Here is a 23,593-nt window from a genome sequence, read left to right on the forward strand (position 1 = left end):
TAGTGTATATATGTAGTGTTACATAACATTGATAATATAGTGTTTGTAATGCCACAAGATTTTCCTTTTGTGGTTTAAAATTACAGCTGCATTTATTCCTAGTTTACATGGCTGTTTTGCCACGAAATCTACCTCACCAACCTTTACATATTTGTTGTATCCTTCCCAATTCTCTCCTTCCATACCATCTAGCACATTAACACTTCTTAAATCTCCATTGATTTTCTTAAGTGTGTTGGTGTAATTACCATAATTCCCAGAAACGTTAATGGGTTTCAATCCTACTTGCTCCAACGATCCACTCCATTTCAAACTTTGAACATTAGTATACAAATCATTAGAAAATGGTACAATTACAACCTTGTAATCATCTATGGGTTTGTTGCTATTATTCTTTACCAAAACACACACTGTAAAATATTGTCCTACTTCTATATTAACACTTTTGTCACTAGTATTTACTTTATCATCCACCATCACCAATAGCTTGAGTGATAGTTTTGAGGTGATTAAATCATTCATATTATTATTAATTAACTTTTCCATATTCATTAAATACCATTTTAATACTTTATTCTTCCTTTTCATCCCATATTCTATTTTCTCATCTACTTTCTCTAAGGCGTTATCACTAACAAAATTGTACTCAATGTTTGGTTCAGATTTGTGAAATAATTTAATGGAACCGAACTTGTTTGAGTTACATGACCAGTCAATATTGTGTCTGAATAATTTAAAGAATTCGCTGATTCCTCTCTGTTTAACCCGTTTATACCTCAACTTTCTCAAATCTACATACCACCTATATTATTTATACAATTAAATATTATTTGTACAATTAAATATTTTATTAAGTTGTTAAGAGTGTACCTGTTGGATGTGTTTGGATTTGATATGAACTCAAGTCTGTTTTTGATATTACAAGAAAACACTTTATCCGTCTCATTTCTAACTTTAAAAAATGCTCTCACCGATTTATTATCATATTCTACATCAAAATTCAATAAACTCTCCACTGTGGCACTGCTGAAATATCCCTTGAACAAGTGGATATTATCCGCAAATAATCTGTGGTTAAAATGTACTATTGGCACAAATTGATAATCCTCAACTTTTATCCCCGTTTCCACACTAAACTCAACACTTTTAAACGCGCTTCCTCTCATCAAGTCCAACTTATCGCACACACCGTTCTCATCTGATTCAAAAATTTCATAGTCAAAAACAACGTCAAATGTTGAAAAGGCTTCATTTGCCACATATATTATCGGTAGGTACAAGGACTCTCCAGGCAACAAAACTATCCTATCTTCATCAACCAAATTGTTGTGTTCAAGTGACTGTTTTATCGTATGATTACACAGCAGATTCACGTGACTGGAATACGTGATTTGGTTAATTTTCTTTAGTTTCTGCTGTAAAAGCTCAAACTCAATATAATCCTTAGCTGTTAAAGCCTGCAATTTACTATCCCTTTCCTTACTATCCACATGTGGTAGTATTGATACATTTATATTTACGAATGAATGATTTCTATTCTTGTTACTTAATTTAACGTAAATTAATTTTTTCTCTCCAACTATCATATCAGAGTTTGGTACAAATTTTAACAAATTGGACATCAACTGGTCCAATATTGAGCAGTCTATACACAACTCCTCTTTACACACTTCTACACTTCTCCCTAATATCCCTTTATTAGTAGTTGATAATAAACTATTTGCTGACATCGTACTAATTGATGTATTAGTATTAGTTGAAATAGTTCTCCCTGATGAAATCGATTTTGGCGTTAGAATGGTGTTTGGAGTACTTGATAACACTGAGGGTGAGGTTATATATTCCATTTTATCATTAAAATCTGTGGAAAACAGCTCAATCTTACACTTATTGTAGTCATTCACTGCGTTCATCTTTATCATACTGTATTCTCTAAACTATCATTAAACAAATTTTTATGTATCTAATTATGTTCAGGAGTAATCAAAAACTATTTATGGCCTAATTACACACTACCGCCATGAAATAAAAAATTACCTGATAAATGATGTAATATCCTCCATTTTACTTGATTTAAATGTGTTTATAAAGTCGTTTGGGTCCAAATCTTCCAAATTTGCCAACAGCTGGAAACACTTTAGGACATCATAGAGCACAAATTTAACACCCAGAACACATAAAATTCCCTCTTCCTTCACTGTGATATTAACTGTTTGGGCGTAATTTCTGCTAAATGCTGGAACCACGAAATCACTTGTAACAGTCTCAAAATCAACACCAGTTCCTACCAATTCCACTTCCTTAAAGACAAAATCAACCGGCAAAGGGTTAGTTATTTTCATTTCAATCTTTAATAATTTATTTGTATATGTTACCAAATTATCTTTTAAATCTTCGTATACATATTTTATTGAACTATTTGTAACAAGTGCTCTATCTATTGTTGACTTATTGTTATGTGATATAATTTTAGATTTAACTATTTTGTTTACATGAAACCCTTTCGTTGTGTAATTTGGTTGAATTTTACACCTTTTAACCCAAATAATGTAAAAATTAAGGTCATTGGTACTCGATTCTGTGATTTTCTTCAGATTTTCCTTTGTGTATCTAAAGTTCAAGTCACTTTTAGATAATTCTAGTGAATAAACTATTGGGAAAGAATTCAACTTTATATCTTCGTAACCTCCACTGCAAAACACTCTACTCTCGTGTAATTTTCTAACGTAATAAATGTCTACAAAATTGCTTCTTTTTGTATTAACTACAATGTGTGATATTATTAAATGATTAATTTGAAATTCTGTTACATAATTTTTCAACTCTTTTATTAAATGGTTGATTTCAGTTTTTACAGTATATTCCTGTATACAATTCAATATATTATACAATTTCAACGACAAAACTCTTTTAACTTTGTCAATGATTTTATCAGATTTTTCATATTTTAACCTTAACAGCTCATTATTAATTATTGCATTATTAATTTTATACCAGTTTTTATAATAATTCATCTTAACAAATAGGGGAATTATTTTCAACTTATTGTCTTCCAAGTTCATATTCATATACTTAACTACATTATTAATTAACAAATTTAATTCTATTTCCAACTCATCACCCAATTTATAATCCGATTTACCATTAATTGTATCATTTTGTTTAACAATTTCACATTGAATTACATCTTGTAAGAATAGAAAGAACTGTAATTTCCTTTTATACTTTGTTTTATCAACTAAATCCACCACGTAGGTAATAATATCTAATTGCTGCTTCAATGTTAACAGGCGTTTGGAGTATGTTATGAATGATGAAATGACTGATATGAGTAGGGGGTCATTTACCTCTGAAAGCACTCTGGTGTAAAACACAAACAACAGCTGGAATTCGTCAGAATTATCAAATGTTTTCAACCAAATCGTGAATGATTTCTTCAAATAATATAACAAATACTCCATTGGCTTTTCACACATTTCTTTAGGAACACATTCATACACACTTTTTGTACCATTTTTATCCCTTTTAGTCTTTGTGTTACTTTGCAACTCAGATGATTTACTGGGTGAATTATCGGAATTTGACCCCCAACAATACTTATTTGTAACCAAATTAAATAACCTTGACAATGAAATACAAACTGTAAAAAGAGTCTTGGCATGGAAAAGTTCGTTTTTTTCACTAACAAAGTAATAGTTTGCGCAGGTGTAGTATGCAATTGCCATTGCATCATTTCTTAATAATAAATTTATATCGCCGTAACTCTTCACTTTTATTCCTGAATATGGTAGTGACTTATGTTTGTTGGACGAATGTGTAATGTGGGAGAAATGGGTTGAATGATGTGAGATTGGTCTCCGTACATTCTCTAATGAATAATTTTCATCAGCCAAAACTGTTAATATTTGACTCAAAAATGTTACCATTAAATTCAATATTATTTCACTAACTATATTATATATTTTATTTTCTTCTATGGTATTATTATCGTCTGTAATAAAAAAGAATGAATCGTAGATCAAATCTAGATCATCTGATATATTATTAACCTTTCTATACTTATGTAAATTCTCTTTCACTACGTACTTATCAAATGACTCCACCAATTCTTCTCTCACCTTGTAGTCTGACTTTGATAGAAAAAACTGAAACTTGACCTTCAGTTTATCTCCGTATATTTCTTTTTGCTTGTAAAAAAAGTCAATTAGGTCAGAGTGTGTTAGAGAATTATCGTCGTTTAGAATCAAAAGTGCTAGAAGATTTCCTGAGTAAAAAAGGCTTGGAACAAATGTGTGAGAAAACTTCTCCTCAGAAACATATCTGACCTCAATCACAGAATCATCTGTTAGTTGTGATAGGATATTCTGTTTCTTCAGTATCGAAAGCGATTTTGAGTTGTTCAGGAGCTCTTCTCTTGGTGTTGAAAGCTTTTCATCTACCTCCCATAAGATCTCAGTTGGTCCAAGTCTGACCTTGTTTGAAAAGTACACCTTTTCCTCAGAAAGTGAAAATTCATTGTCAAGCAGATAGGTCGACAACAATTTCTTTACATTTAAAACACCATAGTTGGAGTTTAAATACTTTAGGGTACAGTCGTACAATGCATCGGAAGTTCCTTCAGTTCTTGAAATTACTACATAAAGGCCTGTAAAGAGTGATTCTTCGATGTTTACTTCCGATGTGTATTGGAACATAATAATTTATCAAGTAATTTTTCATTTCATTTTTTAACTATTTTACAAGAAAATGCAAACGATTTTATAATAATTATAATTTATAAATGGTTAGAAATTCCAATATAATTGTTTGAGTTTACACATATAGTGTCAATAGATTTCAATTCACTATTTTCCTAATTTTTGTCAATTTATAAAATTTTTTATATTTTTATAATTTTAGTTAAGTGATTTTATAGATTATTGTTTTATTGATGTTGTTGTTATTTTGTTCACAAATACATTAAATGCCTTCTACTGTTATTTTAATTTATTTGTTCCTTTAATTTGTATTATGAATACTACTGATGATTTGAGTAGTAATGACGAGGCTCAAAATGAGGAGGAGAGTTCAAAATCGAAACTAAACCTCACTGAGGAAAATGTCAAGGAGTTGATTTCAAATTTACTTTTATCAAGTTTTTTTCCCCAAATCTTAATAAATTATTCCTTAGTTGTTGAATATTTAACAAAAATCGCAGTTACTTGTGAAGGTGATAATGTTGCTGATCCCACAGTAGTGAAAACCTTAATGAAACATATGTATCAATGCTGTTAATTCAACTGTTTTTTAAGTTATATATTGAAATTATCTCAAATCAATAATGTGTTGATATTTTTTAGATATAAATTTGAAAAATCTCTAAAAAAATTACATAAATTGGTTGAATACAGTTATTCACAATCATATGACCTTGGAAGTGTTATTAAAGGCGTAATAAAGTATTTTTAATATAAATATATTATTTTGCAGTGCTGTTGATGAGTATAATAATCCCTATGATTGGTTGTATTATAATGTTGTAAATAAATATTTGAAGTCAGCCGAGAAGCTTGATAACTTGTTATCAGTCATTGATGTAATTTTTTACTAGTTTAATGTTGTTTAGAGATTACAAACCAGATTAATCGAACGTCTTCAATGTAAAAATAATGATAACAATTAATATGATATATATTTTGTGGAAATGTGTAAATAGATTAGAATAAATTACAGAAATGCGTATTTATCTGAAGCCAACTCTTCAGTTGAGTCATTCAATTTAACGTATACTTTACCATTTTCGACCTTCAATTCATGTGTCCTCTGACAAATCCCCTTCGATTTCCAATCAAGGAGAACCACTTTTCTTCTAATTCTGCCCCGTTCCTCCTCGTGAACCACCTCAACTGGACGGTAAAAAGATTCTCCCGTCTCAATTGAGATGACATACTTGTGTTGCGGGCATCTGATGCAGGGCTGGCCTAGAATCTCCTCGATATCCTCGGTAAACTATGATTTTATGGTGTGAGTTAAACTTACGTATTCTAGTCTTCCCGCTGAATGGTAGCAATTTGCATCAGTACAATACAGTTTTTCCTTATAATTGAATATCGCAACTATAAATAATTATTTCACCAACTATTAATGAGAAATTTAGAGTAATTAGCGTATTTTTTGTAAAATGTGTTATTTCATCTCTTTCACTGAATTAATCTAGTTTTAAGAGTGAAATTGCACTTTTACCATAAAATTACTCATTATTTAATGTGGAAGGCTACACATTTGAATATATTATGGATAACTATTTAACTCGAACGTTTTCGATCATTTACGACAACTCTTCTCGGTCTTTCTAGGAACTAAAACATAAATGAGTGAAGCTGCTTACATAATTGACTGGGCCAATTTCTACATAAGATTCCATATAAATAGCACATAGTGACCCAATAAATTAGCTGCGTATAAATGGGTGTTGAAGTGCGTCGTCTGGTGAGAAGCGTTTGTTTGGGTCCAGTGTCAGGCATTTTTCCAGCAATTCTCCTAGTTGTCTTATTTTTTTGATGAGTACATCTTTTTTGGGTGAGTTTGCTTTTGTCCATGGCTGTCTTTCGAAGATTGCGTCTGTGATGTTCCTGGTCGGTCTGAGGTCCTGTATTACTCTCGTCACTGTCGTCTTTGTGAGTGGGTCTGTTGACGTGTATACGAAGTCTAAATTCTCATCAAAGTGGTTTGTTGAGAATTGTCCTGCTCTTATCATCTTACTTGGGATTTTCCCCTTGAACTCCATCATTAACTTCAGCATGTGGTTATTATTACGGCCCTATTTATCAATTAGCTTACTAATTATACTAAATACGATATAATTATACTATCGAAATAAGAAAATTGTAATTATATATCTGGGAATTTAGTAGAAAATATGTAACTAGTTGGTCTAGAGTATATAGGTAACTAGAAGAAGTGGGAAATAGAAGGAATTGATTGTATAAAATGGATTACCGGAAAGAGTATATCTCCTGTTGCTAATTCATAAATGGTAGCGGCAGCACTCCAAACATCAATTTTGCAGTTATATCTACAGCCAAGTATGATTTCAGGCGCTCTGTAGAAGCGACTGACCAAGTAAGAAGTGATGTCATTTTCCGACTCATCACTTGCCGATCCCAGATCACAAATCTTCACTTTATTATAATCATCATTCACTAATATATTATCCGGTTTCACTACACAATATTTACTGGTATATTTATCATTAATTTTATTATTACACCATATGTATCGATAACTATACTACGGAAACAAAAGTATAATAAATCTTACAATCTGCGTGCATAATTTTATTTTTTTTCATATGTCTTAATGCTATGAATAATTGTCTTGTATATGAGTGTATATATGATATATTCAATCCATATCCTTTCCCATTCCTACATTCATTATATATACTAATTAATATTGTGTGTATTTATCAGATAATTAATATATTGGATAAATAGTTGTTTGACATACATTTTGAGATGTGATCTTAGGTTTCCCCAATACCAATTAAAGACCATACATAAATGTCCTCTGTATCGAAATGATGTTAAGAGCTGGACTATATGCTTTTTATCTTCCTTGTCAGTTTCGTTGAGGCGGCGTAGAATGTCCATTTCCTTCTCCGCTGCCTTTATCATCATATCATTATTCCTGATAACCTTTATTGCCACATTCCTATTCTCTACTGAGTCATAACACTTCAAGACTGATGAGAAAACTCCCTTGCCCGCCAATTCACTTATCACACTGTAACGGTCATTCATCACTTCACCAATCATAGCCTAAATTTATTTTTACCATTCGTAATTTAGTATAAATTATTGCATTTAACTAGGAAAATGTAATTATTTATCTGGCAATATATTACCTGATAATATCCTTCAGAATCGTTCCAATTTTCAGCTAGTGAACGGTTCTCCAACTTGTTGGTAATAACTCGACGAACTACTTTTCTCTTTTTCACAGCACTCTCATCAACATTTGTAGAAAACATGTCCATGTCATCTTCCTCCTCCTCTAAAACTTCCTCTTCCACCTCATCCTACAATACATACATTAAACCCACTAGAATAACTATTTGAAGTATATGTAACTGAATTTATAGTTTACCTGTTCAGATCTCTTCATATTAATGATAAAACTACGCAATTTCTGCTTTTCTAGTAACAATTTCTTCTGTAAATCTGAATACACGTTTGTACTAGAAGTTGTCTCGTCACAATTTGTTGGTGTCATATCTTTATTTGGCGATTCTGATACTGTTTGTGATATTGGTGATATATCATCCTCCAACTCTTCTTTTACGCTATCTATTCCCGTTTCAGCGCTTGCCGTTTGTCCTGGTGTTTCGGAATTCACAGAATTTAACTCTTTATTATCTTCAGGTTCAGTATTTGGGGTTGGAGTATTATCAGTGACGTGTGTAAGATGTGAAATTAACAGTGAAAATGGATTTATACATTTTTTATCCTTCACCTCTTCCGGTTCAATTTCTTTGTTTTCTTTATTCAAATTTTCATTTTTTAAGGAATCTTGTGGAGTATTATTATCTAGCAGGTCAGTCGTGTTGGCGGTATCAGATGAATTATCAGTTTGGATAGAATGTTTTAAAATGAGTTTATGTCGTTCTTTACGTCTTGATTCGAGAAATTTGTCCAAGTCTTCGTCTTCCTCTTCTAGTACCACTTCCTCAATTTCTCCTTCCTCAGCTAAACAATTAATATACTCAAACAACAGTAATAATAGATAACTATTTATTTAATTATTATTAAATACGTGAATTTGAGATTGGCTTCTTTTCATAATAATATTTTCTCTTCTTTGTATCCTTTTCTTCATCCTAATATCATATATTAACATAATCAACAAAAACTTATATAAAAGAGTAACAAATACCTTTAGTGTATGTGACGGGTGCCGATGAGTGTGATGTGGTGAATAGGATCTATAATGTTTATTTTCAACTATTTTTTGACTATATTTATGATTACTATTACTTCTCCTACTTCTATTTACTATACTGTTACTACGTCTACTGCTCCCATATGATCTATCTCTATATGGTTTATCCCTCTGCGATCTATTTCTGTATGATCTATCTCTATAGTGTCTATCCCTATGAATGGATCGATCTCTATATGAATTTCGGTCTCTATGGGTATACCGATCTCTATTTGACGATTTATCTCTATAAGGTGACCTATTTGGTCTATTTGAACTATGCCTATATGATGAGGAATGTGAAGAATGTTGTGAATAATTACTGGAATGTGATAAACTCCTGCGACTTCTGCTTATATTTAAATCTGAAGTTGAGCTCTCATCGGAAATCCAACTCTTATCACTCATTTTAATTGACAAAATCAATTAATATGATTTTACAATTTGCGATAAAATATTAAAATTTTTAAAAAACAAAATTTTTCTTATTAAAATAATTACATATTAACGGGAGTGTATGTATAGTGAGTACGTAAGTATTTATACAAGTTATGGATGGGGTGTAACGATTGTAATGAAATTAACGTGTTTGGATGGGGAATTGAGTCTAGAAAAAATTACACATAAAATATTTATAAACTGTTTTGACGAAACTATTGTTATTGTTAAGGAAACCCTTTTTTTAACCCAATATTTACTCAAATTATTTTGCCATTTAGAAACTAATATAACTAATAAATAATCGCTAAAATTGATAATAAGAAGAGGAATATCGTCTTTATTGTTAAAGATGGTTGGAAAGAAGGTAATTCTTTGATAACTAATAGGAAATGAATTAGGTAACAGTAGTTGGATGCGGTAATTGGGGAACCGCAGCAGCTAAGGTTATTTCTGAAAATACTCCCAAATTCAACCTTTTCAATCCAACGGTAATTTTCTATACAACAATTTTAGAATTAGCTTAAATTTCCTTCTACAGTTACATCTAACATCTTAATTGCAAAATATTTGTTATTATTTAACACATCACTAATTTGGTTATTTAGTGATTATATAATTGTGAAAATAGTATTGTGTGTAGGTAAGGATGTGGGTATTGGAGGAGAAGGTCGATGGCGTGAATTTGAGTGAGCTGATTAACACAACTCATGAGAATAAAAAGTATTTGCCTGGAATTAAACTACCAGATAACCTTCTCGCTGTTCCAGATCTCAATGAATGTGTTAAAGATGCTGATTTGTTTATTTTCGTCATCCCACATCAATTTGTCAAGGTCTTAATCCATAACATAAATAACTAGTTTTCACAGAATATTAGTAGATGTGATAATTATGGTTATAGAGTACAGCTATGAAGATTAAGGATAGTGGTTTGCTGAAGAAAGAAGCTGTGGCATTGACGTTGGTTAAGGGAATTATGATATTGGACAACAAGCCCGTTTTAGTTTCCGATGTTATTGAACGCGAACTTGGAATCCCATGCTCTGCACTTTCAGGAGCGAACGTTGCAAATGTATTAATCTTACATAAATATTTATGTTATATACACCTTCTAATTAGTTATATATACCTTAGTAGTTGTATATATTGAGTATATAATACTTATGACTGGATAATGTCCAATGATTCCTTGTTAAATAAATTTTAGTGTATTGCTAGAGAAGAGTTTAGTGAGGCAACAGTGGCATATACAACAAAGGAGGAAGGGAAAGTGTGGCAACGCTTGTTTGATAGGCCTTACTTTAAGATTAGGTGTATCAAGGACGTAGCTGGAATCCAAGTCTACGGTGCAATCAAGAACGTTGTTGCACTCTCTGCCGGATTCTGCGACGGACTTGGACTGGGCTCTAATACTAAGGCGGCTGTTATGCGTATTGGTCTTGTTGAAATTCACAAATTTGCCAAACTCTTTTTCCCAACAGTTTCAGAGGTTAGTTACGTTGCTTCTTAATAATTCTCTTAACTAGTTAGCAGTTTTCATGGATAGTTAATACCATAAAAGTAATAGTTAGAGTATATGGTATGTGTAGGAAGTGGTATTCGAGAGTGCCGGAGTTGCTGATCTCATAACCACCTGTATTGGTGGAAGAAATGTGAGATGCGCAGCTGAATTCGCAGCCAAACATGGCTCAAGGTCCTGGAATGAAATTGAACAGGAATTTCTTAACGGCCAAAAATTACAAGTAAAATATTATTTACATAAACATTAATAGTATTTTTATAATAGTTTGTCATAAACCTAAATTACAATGTGTAATGTTTAGGGAGTATCAACATGTCATGAAGTATATGAAGTATTGAAAACACATAACCTATTGGAACAATTCCCTCTCTTTCACGTTACCTATAAAGTAGCATTTGAGTCAACACACCCGTCAGAACTTATCAACTCACTCTCAGTATAACCCTTAATATTCCCATTATTAACAATATTTTCAACATTTTAACATTGTGTTTTAGACGGAGGAGCTGGAGTCTTTTGAATAATTTATTAAATTTTGTTAATATATATTAAATTAGTGTATGAATGGTATGGGGAGTTGAATAGAATCTAACATTAAAATTAGAAAAATAATCAAAAAAATAATTATATTAATGTTGATGAGAAATTTTTTATTTTTGTAACATATTAGTTCGGAGATAATGTGATAATGGATGAAGATGATGGTAGGGATTTAACAAGTTTGGATTCTCTAGAAGAGAAGAAAACTGACACATTCTACAATATCACCTTCAATGACATCGACCACGCGATTTATTCAGCGAACGAAAACGTTGAGTTTCATAAGGACCGGAATAAAATTAGGAAGGCTGAGGACTACCGAAACCTAGGGAACGAAAGCTTTAAAAAAGGATTCCTTGAATCAGCAATAGATTACTATACCAAAGCAATTAAAGTGTATCCACATAATCACGAATTTTATACTAATCGAGCATTATGTTATAAGAAACAAAATAAATGGGATCTGGTAATAAATTTTTTCATTATTTTCCACCAAAATATAATTATTCATTTTGATAATATTATTTTAATGTTTGGTTGATGTTAAATTTGGATTTAGGTGGAGTCTGATGTAAGACAGGCATTAAATTTGGAGGAAAATTCAGTTAAAGCACATTATTATTTGGGACAGGCGCTTCTTAATTTAGGTATTGCTCTTTAAGTTTCCTTTATATAACCTAATTTATATAGTTAATCCTTAACAGTGTGTATTTGACACTTAATAACTGTATATAGGTGACCCTGTGGAGGGTATGAAGAAGTTGAGAAAGGCAAAGTGTTTATCAGAACATTATAAAGTGCCATATATAGAAGAGATCGATAATGAGATATTAAAGGCCAAAAAAGCCATTTGGGAATCGCAAGACATACAATTCAATAATACACTCAATTCATTCTATACATTCATATCAGTATTATTTTTACAGATAAAATGACCCTAATACCATATAACAGTAGTTAAATACATAACAATATTAAATAGTATGTAAAGGTATATATTGTGTATAGGAATTAATTGAGAGGGAAAAGTCAGAGAATAGAATGGAATTGGAAGAATATGGAGAAAGAATACAGCAATTGGAACTTTTTAGAAATTATATTACCAAATCTAAAGAGAAACATATTCCACCATATTTATGCTGTAAAATATCTATGGTACTGTGATTATTACTAATTACCAGTTATAAACACTATATTTACTGTATATACTATGATATGTAGTTTAAATCAATGTTATATAGTGTTTGATGAGAGATCCAGTGATATCATCGAGTGGATTAACTTATGAGAGAAAATTGCTGGAAACACATTTGCTGTGTAACGGAGAATATGATCCAATTACAAGGTAAATTTAGCTAATTACTTTATAGGAAAACTAATGTTAATGTAGAGAAGTTTGTAAAATGGGTGACTTGGTACCAAATTATCATATAAAAGAGGCAGTGGAAGATTTTTTGGAAAAAAATCCCTGGGCATTTGATGATTATTATACTGTTTAAAATATTTAAATTGTTAATTGTTAAGTCATTTAATACACTATATTTATATGGGTTGCTATTTCTGTAATTTGAGCGTCATTTTATTAATTCCATGGCGAATATTAATAATATTATATCTAGCTGAGAAAGATGATAAAAATAGCTAATTTTAATGAAAATATTAGGAATCTTGAGGTTTTTAATATTTTACACATTTTTTACATTCCTCGAAAAAATCAACATTTTCATTGATTCCAAGATAATTTTCAACAATAATAATAGTAGAATAAACCTTTACAATTTTATAAATAGTTCAAATAATAAATTAAAAAAATCAGTGTATTTAACAGAAGATGGTAAGTTTAAATACAAAATAGTATCTTCCCCTAGATTGGTCTGACTATAAGTTGGTAGACCTATGTGTAATAAAAGTAAGCGGTGGTGACGGCGGAGATGGCTGTATGTCCTTTAGGAGGGAAAAGCATGTGCCACTGGGAGGCGCAAATGGTGGAAACGGAGGTCCAGGAGGAGACGTTTATATCCAATGTGATGAATCAGTAAGTGATCTAAGATGGTTTGACACAAACAAACTGTACAAAGCAGAGGATGGTGTTAATGGTAAAGGTTCAAATAAAAATGGAGTTAGTCCCAATTTCATATACATACCTAATGTTATATTTTGTAAATAGTTCAAATAATTATAATAGGGAAAGGGTAAGGATATGTATTTATATGTACCAAAAGGTACAGTAATAACATCAGAAGAAAATGTACAAGCAACTCTTCAAAATGATGGTATGATTTACAAATTGCAGTAATATTTAATTAGGAGATAAAGTAAGAATAGCACGTGGCGGTCGAGGTGGTAAGGGCAATAGACATTTCATTACTAAATTGTAAGTCAATAGATACAATGATATTTAAACTTGTGTTAATTTGTTATAGTAATGTTGATCCAAGAATATGTGAACGAGGTGAAGAAGGTATTAAAAGAATTGTCAAGTTAATATATAAAAGGTATTCTGATATTGCGTTAATAGGGAAACCTAATTCAGGTAATTTCTTAAACATATTTCTCAACTAACAGTATTTTATAAAATTGACAATATTTCAATTTTTAGGGAAAAGTTCTATAATAAAAAGATTAACAAATGCAAAACCTAGAATAGCAAATTTCCCATTCAGTACCAAATTTCCCATACATGGAGTATTAATCAATAATCAAGTATTTTTATACATTTTACATGTATTTAGGAAATTACTGATGATGTTGACAGTAGTAATAATACTAGTAATTCTGATGTTATTGAGACTGAACATGAAGATGGAGACTTAGGATATGAGTATGAAGAGGAATTTGATAGTTGTGGTTATGATTCAGATGAAGATATTGATGAACAAGATGAAGATATTGATGAAATGGATCAAATGGATGATAGTGTAGAAGTTGGAAATAGTGAAATGAGGAAAAGAATAAGTTTAGTTGATGTCCCAGGATTAATTGACGGATCAAGTCAAGGAAAAGGACTTGGTCATGATTTCCTCAGACAAATCGAAAATTCTAACATTTTATCATACATTATCGATTCCTCTAATCAGGTTTATTAATAACCAATTATTAAACTAGATTCCCCCTATTTTAGTCACCAGTTAATTCCGTGGTATAATTTGGCGTAGGATCCACTGGAGGATTATAAATCAGTCAGAAGAGAACTTGAAATATATAACCCTGAAATACTGAACAAAATGGAGATAATCCTGCTTAATAAAATCGATTTAATCGATAATCAAACCATTTTCAATCTCATAAACTCCTTCCTAAAACATGTCAATCATGATCAAATTTATTTCATATCAGGTAAAATATTCCAGTATATTGATTTTTAGCGAAAACTGGAGAAAATATGGATTTCATCTCATCATTATTTCAAAAACTATTCTCTCAAAATGCTCTTGACACGGTTGGTTACACCGGTGACGTGAGTGCTAGTGATGTTGGTAGATTTGAGGATTTGGATGATTTCAGAAAATTGAACCCGAGGAAGTTCCGGATAGAGCTCGAAGATGATGGTACATTTAGAGTGGTATCGCCGTATTTGGAGAGAAAAGTAAAGATGATGAGATTTGACTTGCCAGAAACTATGGACAAACTCAAAAGTATATTAAAGGCAAATAAGGTGAATAAAAAGCTAATAAAGCTCGGATTAAGGGAAGGAGCAACACTCAATATCGGAAACTTATCATTCAGTGTACAATCCGATAATTTTTTTCAATAATAATCTAAACTTAAAAATATATTCCTACAATTATTTACAAATTAGTACATTTATTTACGAATGAGTATATTAATGTGTATATCAAATTGAGATTAAGCTTTAAAGGCCTCATTGAGAGCATCATATTCCAAGTATCCAGTGTTTCTAGGGTCTAAAACGGAGGAAAGAGTATCTAAATCTGAGGCGTTTGTGAGCTTTAGAGTCTCCATTACTTGACGAACATCAGTCATGTCAACTTTCTTCGACTTACCACCAGCAAGTGAGGAGTAGAGGTCACCGACTCCACCATCCGAAGGTAATTTTTTGGCCAACTGTGTGCCAAAGTTGACAAACTGAGTACAGTTCATGGGAGTAACATTGGCCTTTACGTCGTTTGGGAGCACGAAACCAATAGATTGAAAGGCTAAAACAACCGAGGCCTCGTTTAAAACGCCCTCCTTATTATTATCCATCACTAAGAATAAATTCCTCAACTTCGTGGTCAAATCCATATTTATTCAAATATTATTATTTATAAATATTAAAACTTAAATGTAAAAAATCAAAAGTGTACTTGAAAAATTAATTAAATATAAATATAGGAATGAATTTGAAAAATTAACAATGAAGGAAGAATAATGTGTAATGCACCACTAGTGTGTATGATAATTTTAACTTTTTGGCCTTAAAGGTGGAAGAAAACGGATTAATTTAATAATTTAGTATAGAAGAAATTTGGAACTTGAAAAATTGATAAATTCCCTCAAAAACATATCTGACTATTAATTATTCATTTAATGAATAAGTTAAATTGTCATCAGAATTTGACTATTTTGTATATTTTCTAGTTTTTACTTCTGAAATTAGCACTTCTTCATTTTTAGCCTATATAAATTTATTATTCCGTGGACATAACAATTGTTTCTATATAATTACCTGTAAATCTTCCTTAACATCTACCACTGAGACTCCAGCCTCTTTTAAGGTTTTTTCAGAGGGTGTTTTGCCCTTTACATCAAATACTCCTAGTCCAACATCTGGATAGTTACATTGTTAGTGTGTCACCTTACCTAGTACTATTGATTGTTCGGAATCTTCCAAATCTTCGGATTCCTCAACTAATTTAATATTACTATCATTTTCTTTGTATAATTTTAGGTTTGAGTCTAGAAAATCTAATTTTCCTTCTTTTATATCCGATTCCACTTTTAACGTTGATTCTTTAAATTTTGGTATAAACTCGACACATCTCTTAACACATTCTTCATTGACTACCTTTTTTACATCAAAATCTGGTTTTTTCATACCAACATTAAATAAATACGCTCATCTAATTACAAATATATAATAAATGTTATGATTATGGTGTAAAAAATTAGTTGGATGAAAAGATAACTATACATCTACAAGATGAACAACGTCCTTTATCATCCACTCCCATCATTGAACCTATATATACATTTATCATTTTATTATATAATATACAATCATTCTATTATATAATAGTAGTATGATGAAATTACCTAGAGTATTATTGAAACCGCACGATGGACAGGAGACTTTGGTTTGTGTTAATTCTGCGATTTTATATTCACTGGCTAGTATTGCGTTGTTTAATTCTGTTATATGTTCACTCATCAAAACAAGTTGTTCATTGTAATTCCTATGTATTGAGTCTTCATTCTCCTTTGCCTGTTTGTACTGGTCCTTATTCACCTGTAATGCCAACTTGAGCTGATTATTAGTATCTTCCAAGTTATTCACCATTTTTATTAAATATTTTATATTATTTGTTAACTTGTTTATCTTTGAATTACTCAGCATTAATTCTTCATTCACACTCTCATCCGTACCTATGTCTTCATTACCAAGTATACAACTAAGTACTCAGTTGTGTATCTGAGTAAATAAGAGTAGAGCTGTACCTGTGGTGTTGATGGTATATTTATTGAAAGTTTCATTGAATAGATTGGTGCAAATGGTTTGAATGTGGTCAGTTTTCTTGAGTGAGTTGAGTTCATTGAGATAATTATTAGCGTTGAGAGTTTCCAGTGAAAGTTGTTCTTGTACATTTGAGTACTTTATTCTCAACTCATTCAACTCATTCTCGTTCCTTTTCGCTTTACTCAACTCTGTTTCCAAGTTCGTCAAATTAATCCTCTCATCACTGTTCACTAACTTCTTATTACACTCCTCAATATACTTTACTGTACTATTTACTTCATTATTGCTCAGTATAAACTTGGTAATGTATGTGTTAATGCGAGATTCTGTTAATAATACCAAGTTCTCGTGTAGTTTAGTAATTGAAGCCGATAGCTGTACCATTTGCTTTGTACCTCCTGAAAATGGTAGGAACAATCCCTTAACAATTTTAGGGTAACATATTCTATGCGATAATATATCTCTCAACTCAAGCAATAATACGGTTAAGTCCTTAACCGATGCGTATACCAAGTTGTATGACTTGTTTAGTGTGAAATCAACAGAATTTGAGTTATCCTTAGCTTGAGAATTCGTTTCTCCATAACTAATTGTAAATTCATTAATCAGTTCATTAATTAATAAATTCGAATAATTTACACTTTTAACTTCAGACAAATCTACAACACAATGTTCCTCAATACCAAGGTATAGATAATTCTAATTAATGCTAAAATTAATAATTATTGGTAAATTAATAATTTGAGAAAGTTACATAGTATTGAATGAAAACTTTTGTATAATTTTGTTAAAATTTTAGAAAATGAACCAAACACTTTTCTAAAAATAAATTAACTTTATTTGACTCACATTAAATTTATATCATTAACTGTGTTGGAATTAACATTTGGATTAACTGTGCCAGGATTAGCTGTGCTTGGATTATCCACTTCAGAATTGGAATATTGTATTAAATAATTTTCAGTACAAAAATATATTCTCTGATACTTGAATAATTCTTTCAAGTCCTAAATCAAATTGAGTAGTTTAGTCTTACTTGTAGGAATGATGTAAAATTGGATTTCTCAGTTCCATCAATTAAAAGCTCCAACCCATTACATAATCTCATTAATATTCCAGTTATCTAATTCCATATATAAATTCATCACAATATAAATATGTAATTTGATACCTTTTGTGTTATCGTATCGATATTTCTTAGTATATGTACGTCGTTAGTAAACAATGTGATAAATGTGTAATCGTTGGCAACTTCCGAATCCGATTCTTCATTATTGATTTTAGTGCATTGTACAAACTTTATACAGCTATTCCAACACTTGAACAACTCATTCAATGATTCCATTATTATTGTCATTAACTCGTTTATACTCATGCGATCTCCATACACTTCCTATACCACTATTAGTACCATTAATACAATACTATAAAGGTAATAAGTAATAAACATAACTAATTATAGTAGTTAGTATGAAAATACAGATAGATTTGGATTTTGATAAGAATTATTGAGATTAATGTAATGGTTTCTCCTCAAGTCGAACTTGAATTTTTCATTTAATTTCTTATTCCACTCGATTTTATCCTTTTCATACTCATTTTTTTCATTCTCAATTCTATGGCCATATATTACACAATCAACTACTATATAGCTGGAATGACTGTATAACTAAATTAATGTATGTATCTGTGAATTCGGATACAATTGGTTCAGTTGGAAAATTTGGTTATTCTTATTATCTAGTTCATTGTTGAGTAGTTTAATGTCATTGGAATATTGTATTAGCTTATTTTCATTTTTATTTAACTGTTCTTGTAAATCCTTAAGTATTCCTTCAAGCCCCAATAACCTGTCCTTTAACTCTGATACTACTACATTATGTTTAGCTTTTACATCTTCCAAATCTCTTTCTAACTCTGCATTCACCACTTCCAATTCATCTACACATTATACCACAGTATAACTATGTTATTTAGTTGATGAGATACCTGTATGTTTAACTGATGTTTCCAATTTAGACTTGAGTGAGTTAATTTCATCAATATACTTTTGAGAATCAGTATCATGGGTAGAACCCTTTATTAATGTTAATGCATTTGTCCATGATTGTACTCCCTTCAATCTCTAAACCACATCATATAAAACTATTTAAGTAGTTAACTGTGTATAAATTGGTTAAACTTGGGAGATTACCGTGTTTTGATTAATTTCATTGAGTAATAAATCATAATTTTGTTTAAGTTGTGAATTTTCCTCGTGGAGTTTGGAAAACTCTTCCAATTTTGAACTCAAATCATTTTTTACAGTTTCATAGTCAAAATATAACTTCTTAAAAGCTTCCTTGAGCAAATCTACAGGATAATACACTGGTATAATATGTAAATATATAGTTATTTTGTGTATTAAGGGCAATTAGCATAGTTATGATACCATGTTTAGTTTTTAATGACTTGTATTTTTCATCCATAACTTAATGTAACATTATTATAAAATATATTATTTATAATGTTAATAATATAATACATATTAAAAATTGATAATTTAATTAAAAGTAATGTGTAATGAAAAAATAGTGTAAATAAAATCAATATAAAAATTAATAAAAGAGTAGATTCCAGGAATTTTAATAAAAAGTTAATTAAACTAATTAAAAAGGAGGAATATTTTGGGGTTTAATTCCAGAAGTGGATTTTTTTTCTGTAAATAAATTATTGTCTAATCTGACACATTGGTAAGGTTTAAAAAATTATTATAATAATAACTGAGACTAATCAGATTTATGTGACAATTTATTCAAAGAAATTACTCTAAATTAGTAATTATTTACGTTAGAATCACTCAGATTTATCCAACATTCCACCCCACCTACCAGTCCCACCATCAATCTTTTTTTTACTCTAATTTCTCCTTTATTTACTAATATATTTTTATTTTAATATCATTTTTTAAAGTTTTATATTATCCAGATTTTTTACTACAAGTATTTTCATACTAATTATTATACTATTATCACTATCAAATATATCCTACAATTTAATATAATTATTATAGTAATATTATAATTCTTTAGATATGGCTAAATTATCAAAGAGTGAGAAGAAGAAATTATATTTTGAGCGTCTGACGAATTTGATGAAGACGTATTCAAAGATCTTGATTGTCAGTGTGGATCACGTCGGATCTCGTCAGATGGCCTCAGTGCGTCATTCACTCAGAGGAATGGCAACAATTCTTATGGGAAAGAACACAGTTATCAGAACTGCCTTACAGAAAAACTTTCCAGACTCACCTGATGTAGAGAAGGTGACCCAGTGCGTTAAACTGAACACCGGCTTTGTGTTCTGTGAGGCCGATCCGATGGAAGTTAGAGAAGTTATTCTTAATAATAGAGTTCCAGCACCTGCACGCCAAGGTGTAATTGCCCCATCTGATGTTTTTATACCTGCAGGTTCAACTGGCCTTGACCCTTCACAGACATCTTTCTTCCAAGCACTAGGTATTTCCACTAAGATTGTCAAAGGACAAATTGAGATCCAAAATGAGGTCCACTTGATTAAGAAAGATGACAAGGTTAGTGCTTCAGGAGCAACTTTACTTCAAAAATTGAATATTAAGCCATTTTCCTACGGTTTAAAGGTTGAGAAGATTTATGACTCTGGAGCTATTTCAGACGCCTCAGTACTTGACGTAACTGATGAGGATATTCTAGCCGTTGTTAAGCTTGGTGTTAGTTATGCTAATGCCTTATCTAGGCAGTTGGGATACCCAACAACTTTGTCAGTTGACCATGCAATGTTGGAAGGATTTAAGAACTGTGTCGGACTTGTTTTGGACAGCGATTACACATTCCCACAAATGGCTGCAGTCAAACAATTTTTGGAAAATCCTGAAGCTTTCGCTGTTGCCACTCCATCAGCACCAGTAACTTCTGAAGTAAAGGAAGAAAAGAAAGTTGAAGAAGAAGAGGAAGATGATGATTTAGGGTTTTCACTCTTTGATTAATCCCTGATGTAGTTATGGTAATATAAATCGGTTTGTGTTTGGAGAATCTCATGGCTATTTGAGAATGAGATTTTTCTGTATGTAATATGGAAAAAAGGAGCAATGATGAAAAATATATATAAAAACATTCGCAGTGTATACATAAGGTGATATCTACCTTGATGATTCCATCTTTCTGAGCTCTTTTTTTAAACTCAAACTAATATCTATTCTACTACTCCATATACAATATACTAGTTTATTTATTTTGCATATACTGAGATATGTGTGTCGATTTTTGTTTGGATGGGGTGATTATATGGAATCCTATAATAAATTTATTAATATTTTTTTAATTACCCAATAATATTATTTAAATTATAATTATCAATAAAATAGTAATAATATCGTTGTATTGATAATAATTTTCTTGAAATAATACCAAGATAATAGAAACAATTTGTTAATAGTATAATTAAGTAAATTAACTGTAGTATTGAAAATATGCCGAAAGAATTAAAGGACTTGAAGGATTATCTGAATGTCTTGAAGAGACCAGACGCCAAGTCAGTGGTGGTATACAAGAAAAAGAGTAAAGGTGGCCTTCTGAGCACAAAGTTCAAGGTCAGATGCTCAAGGTACCTCTACACCTTCTCTGTCCCGAACCAAGTCAAGGCTGCAAAGGTCGAGGCAACGATCCCAAGTAATCTGGAAAAAAAAGTCATCAGCAATAAGAAAAATTAATCTCATTCCAACAATATATTCCTAGATTAATATATATTATTTATTATATTGTATAGATTTGGAGTTGGTAAAAAATTGATTTGTAAAATTTTAATAAAGTTGAGTTTGTAAATAAGGTTAGAATCTGTCCTTTAATGAGCGTAATTTGTTCATGGTTGATTCCTCAGATTGTTCGTCAAGCGATTTCATTAATTCCTTAACACGCATAAAGGGGTTATATAACTTCTCCTAAACAATGAATTCTGTGTGTCTAGTAGTTTAAAAGAACCTCTTGTAAAGTAGAAGGAACAGTTGGTAGACCTTTAGAAACAGTTTCTTTAGACCAGTTTAACTTCTTAAATACTACATCGCTCTTATCCACTGAATAAGCAAATCTATAACCAATAATTAGTATTCCATATATATAAGAGTAAGTTAGTGTGGCTAGGAGTAAATTGGTTACTGTAAATTCTTAAGTGTGTATTCGTGTCCGCAGTATAATAAGGTATTTTCTGGTAGTGATTTGACTGTTTCAACAATTTCCATCATTGATCTGGCATCTCCTTCAAAAAATCTACCACAACCGGAAATAAACAATGTATCACCTAATCCATTTTTAAAGTAATTTTCAATAAAATAATAAATTAATGAAGTGTACCTGAGAATAGTAATGGTTGTTGATGATCATTAGATGGGTGGTAAACATAGTACATGATATGACCCAAGGTATGACATGAAGCTTTTAAGCATTTTATCACCAAATTTCCTAAATCATCAATATTATCAACTTAATAATGTACCAAATGTGAGAGTTTGTTCGTGTTTTACTGGTAAAGTAACACCAGGAGTTTCTTCATAACTTGATCCAACCACTTCTACATCAGGGACCAATTTCTTTATACCATTATTTCCTCCTATTACACATTCAACAATTAAGCATAGATAACTAATAAGTATTTTGGGAAAATTAGTGATAAACAGCAGATAAAGTACTAAATAGCCAAAGAACTGTGATAATGTGTAAAATATGAAGATTTACTTAATTATTAATATAGAAGTACCTGAATGATCCCAATGTTTATGTGTACATAAAGCTAATTTCAATTCCAAATCATTCTCCTTACAAACGTTATAAACTTTCTCATATTCAACAGGGTCAACGCAAAGTGCATTAGAACTCTCGGGATCCTTTAATACATACGAATAATTATCCTGTAAAACTGGTACTATTAACACCTCAGCCACTGGATTCTATACAAATATTATTTCCAATTACTCAATGTATACTTAATTATAAAGTTATTTCCATAAATTCTCAAGTTTAATTATTATAATTAAATTCAGTGTTAAATATTTTATATATTCAACAAAATGGAAATATTGTAAATACCTTCAGAGAGTTGTTATGTGATAAGGAACTTCGATTAAAATATTTAGATTTTGAAGAAACTGGCATATTAAATTGGTCCAACGAATGAAGGTAACTTAGTCTTCTAACTTGGTTATTGACGTTAATATAGTTAAGTTGTGGTAAAAAATTAGAAAATTGGTGTAAAAATGGAATATTAACACGTGAATAGACTTTATTAATACAATAACTAAATAAGGCGCAATTTATCCACAAATTCATCTAATCGACTAAGTAATAATATATAATAATAATGGTAATAAGTAATTTATGGTGTTGTGATTTGAATTTTTTCCTAAAATTCATAAATTCCCCAGTGTAAATTAATAAAAAATTTTAATAT

General features: G+C 30.7%; 12 protein-coding genes across 12 annotated transcripts, besides 1 other annotated feature; 6 read left to right on the forward strand and 6 right to left on the reverse strand.

The window, feature by feature from the left end:
• Positions 1-18: 18 nt before the first annotated feature.
• On the reverse strand, positions 19-4,694 carry TA21310 (uncharacterized protein; the record flags this gene model as incomplete). Its single annotated transcript, XM_949328.1, has 3 exons — positions 19-802; positions 871-1,932; positions 2,038-4,694. 3 exons carry the CDS (start codon positions 4,692-4,694, stop codon positions 19-21), a joined length of 4,503 nt encoding a protein of 1,500 aa, XP_954421.1.
• Positions 4,666-5,274, forward strand: TA21315 (uncharacterized protein; the record flags this gene model as incomplete). The annotated part of the gene is made up of 2 exons (XM_949329.1): positions 4,666-4,682; positions 4,905-5,274. 2 exons carry the CDS (start codon positions 4,666-4,668, stop codon positions 5,272-5,274), a joined length of 387 nt encoding a protein of 128 aa, XP_954422.1.
• Positions 4,924-4,992: a sequence feature (1 probable transmembrane helix predicted for TA21315 by TMHMM2.0 at aa 13-35).
• Positions 5,275-5,706: 432 nt separating the features above from the next.
• On the reverse strand, positions 5,707-6,237 carry TA21320 (uncharacterized protein; the record flags this gene model as incomplete). The annotated part of the gene is made up of 3 exons (XM_949330.1): positions 5,707-5,988; positions 6,063-6,095; positions 6,223-6,237. The coding sequence occupies 3 exons, from the start codon at positions 6,235-6,237 to the stop codon at positions 5,707-5,709; spliced, it is 330 nt and encodes a 109-aa protein (XP_954423.1).
• A 193-nt stretch (positions 6,238-6,430) lies between these two features.
• TA21325 (serine/threonine protein kinase, putative) lies at positions 6,431-9,366 on the reverse strand (the record flags this gene model as incomplete). The annotated part of the gene is made up of 8 exons (XM_949331.1): positions 6,431-6,799; positions 6,979-7,202; positions 7,300-7,406; positions 7,489-7,799; positions 7,886-8,059; positions 8,128-8,726; positions 8,794-8,857; positions 8,914-9,366. The coding sequence occupies 8 exons, from the start codon at positions 9,364-9,366 to the stop codon at positions 6,431-6,433; spliced, it is 2,301 nt and encodes a 766-aa protein (XP_954424.1).
• Positions 9,367-9,513: 147 nt separating this feature from the next.
• On the forward strand, positions 9,514-11,444 carry TA21330 (glycerol-3-phosphate dehydrogenase (gpdh), putative; the record flags this gene model as incomplete). Its single annotated transcript, XM_949332.1, has 9 exons — positions 9,514-9,563; positions 9,721-9,763; positions 9,798-9,887; positions 10,040-10,231; positions 10,300-10,470; positions 10,606-10,887; positions 10,988-11,140; positions 11,222-11,356; positions 11,418-11,444. The coding sequence occupies 9 exons, from the start codon at positions 9,514-9,516 to the stop codon at positions 11,442-11,444; spliced, it is 1,143 nt and encodes a 380-aa protein (XP_954425.1).
• Positions 11,445-11,608: 164 nt separating this feature from the next.
• On the forward strand, positions 11,609-12,959 carry TA21335 (uncharacterized protein; the record flags this gene model as incomplete). The annotated part of the gene is made up of 6 exons (XM_949333.1): positions 11,609-11,926; positions 12,020-12,107; positions 12,196-12,371; positions 12,469-12,615; positions 12,702-12,805; positions 12,851-12,959. 6 exons carry the CDS (start codon positions 11,609-11,611, stop codon positions 12,957-12,959), a joined length of 942 nt encoding a protein of 313 aa, XP_954426.1.
• Positions 12,960-13,110: 151 nt separating this feature from the next.
• Positions 13,111-15,214, forward strand: TA21340 (GTP-binding protein, putative; the record flags this gene model as incomplete). The annotated part of the gene is made up of 9 exons (XM_949334.1): positions 13,111-13,294; positions 13,329-13,609; positions 13,646-13,733; positions 13,768-13,834; positions 13,884-13,993; positions 14,060-14,163; positions 14,193-14,537; positions 14,616-14,796; positions 14,826-15,214. 9 exons carry the CDS (start codon positions 13,111-13,113, stop codon positions 15,212-15,214), a joined length of 1,749 nt encoding a protein of 582 aa, XP_954427.1.
• Positions 15,215-15,306: 92 nt separating this feature from the next.
• TA21345 (uncharacterized protein) lies at positions 15,307-15,705 on the reverse strand (the record flags this gene model as incomplete). Its single annotated transcript, XM_949335.1, has 1 exon — positions 15,307-15,705. The coding sequence occupies one exon, from the start codon at positions 15,703-15,705 to the stop codon at positions 15,307-15,309; it is 399 nt and encodes a 132-aa protein (XP_954428.1).
• Positions 15,706-16,021: 316 nt separating this feature from the next.
• On the reverse strand, positions 16,022-19,605 carry TA21350 (uncharacterized protein; the record flags this gene model as incomplete). Its single annotated transcript, XM_949336.1, has 15 exons — positions 16,022-16,078; positions 16,130-16,230; positions 16,264-16,518; positions 16,595-16,642; positions 16,717-17,046; positions 17,119-17,796; positions 17,892-17,956; positions 17,987-18,144; positions 18,174-18,260; positions 18,309-18,530; positions 18,618-18,798; positions 18,841-19,078; positions 19,127-19,262; positions 19,332-19,504; positions 19,569-19,605. The coding sequence occupies 15 exons, from the start codon at positions 19,603-19,605 to the stop codon at positions 16,022-16,024; spliced, it is 2,766 nt and encodes a 921-aa protein (XP_954429.1).
• A 605-nt stretch (positions 19,606-20,210) lies between these two features.
• Positions 20,211-21,140, forward strand: TA21355 (ribosomal phosphoprotein P0, putative; the record flags this gene model as incomplete). The annotated part of the gene is made up of 1 exon (XM_949337.1): positions 20,211-21,140. One exon carries the CDS (start codon positions 20,211-20,213, stop codon positions 21,138-21,140), a length of 930 nt encoding a protein of 309 aa, XP_954430.1.
• A 483-nt stretch (positions 21,141-21,623) lies between these two features.
• TA21360 (60S ribosomal protein L38, putative) lies at positions 21,624-21,863 on the forward strand (the record flags this gene model as incomplete). Its single annotated transcript, XM_949338.1, has 1 exon — positions 21,624-21,863. The coding sequence occupies one exon, from the start codon at positions 21,624-21,626 to the stop codon at positions 21,861-21,863; it is 240 nt and encodes a 79-aa protein (XP_954431.1).
• Positions 21,864-21,980: 117 nt separating this feature from the next.
• On the reverse strand, positions 21,981-23,472 carry TA21365 (hydroxyacylglutathione hydrolase, putative; the record flags this gene model as incomplete). Its single annotated transcript, XM_949339.1, has 7 exons — positions 21,981-22,091; positions 22,132-22,237; positions 22,306-22,447; positions 22,501-22,608; positions 22,643-22,834; positions 22,904-23,093; positions 23,233-23,472. The coding sequence occupies 7 exons, from the start codon at positions 23,470-23,472 to the stop codon at positions 21,981-21,983; spliced, it is 1,089 nt and encodes a 362-aa protein (XP_954432.1).
• Between the last annotated feature and the right edge of the window lie 121 nt (positions 23,473-23,593).

This window comes from Theileria annulata, chromosome 1 (genome assembly GCF_000003225.4).
Source record: "Theileria annulata chromosome 1, complete sequence, *** SEQUENCING IN PROGRESS ***".
Classification (NCBI taxonomy): Eukaryota; Apicomplexa; class Aconoidasida; order Piroplasmida; family Theileriidae; genus Theileria; species Theileria annulata.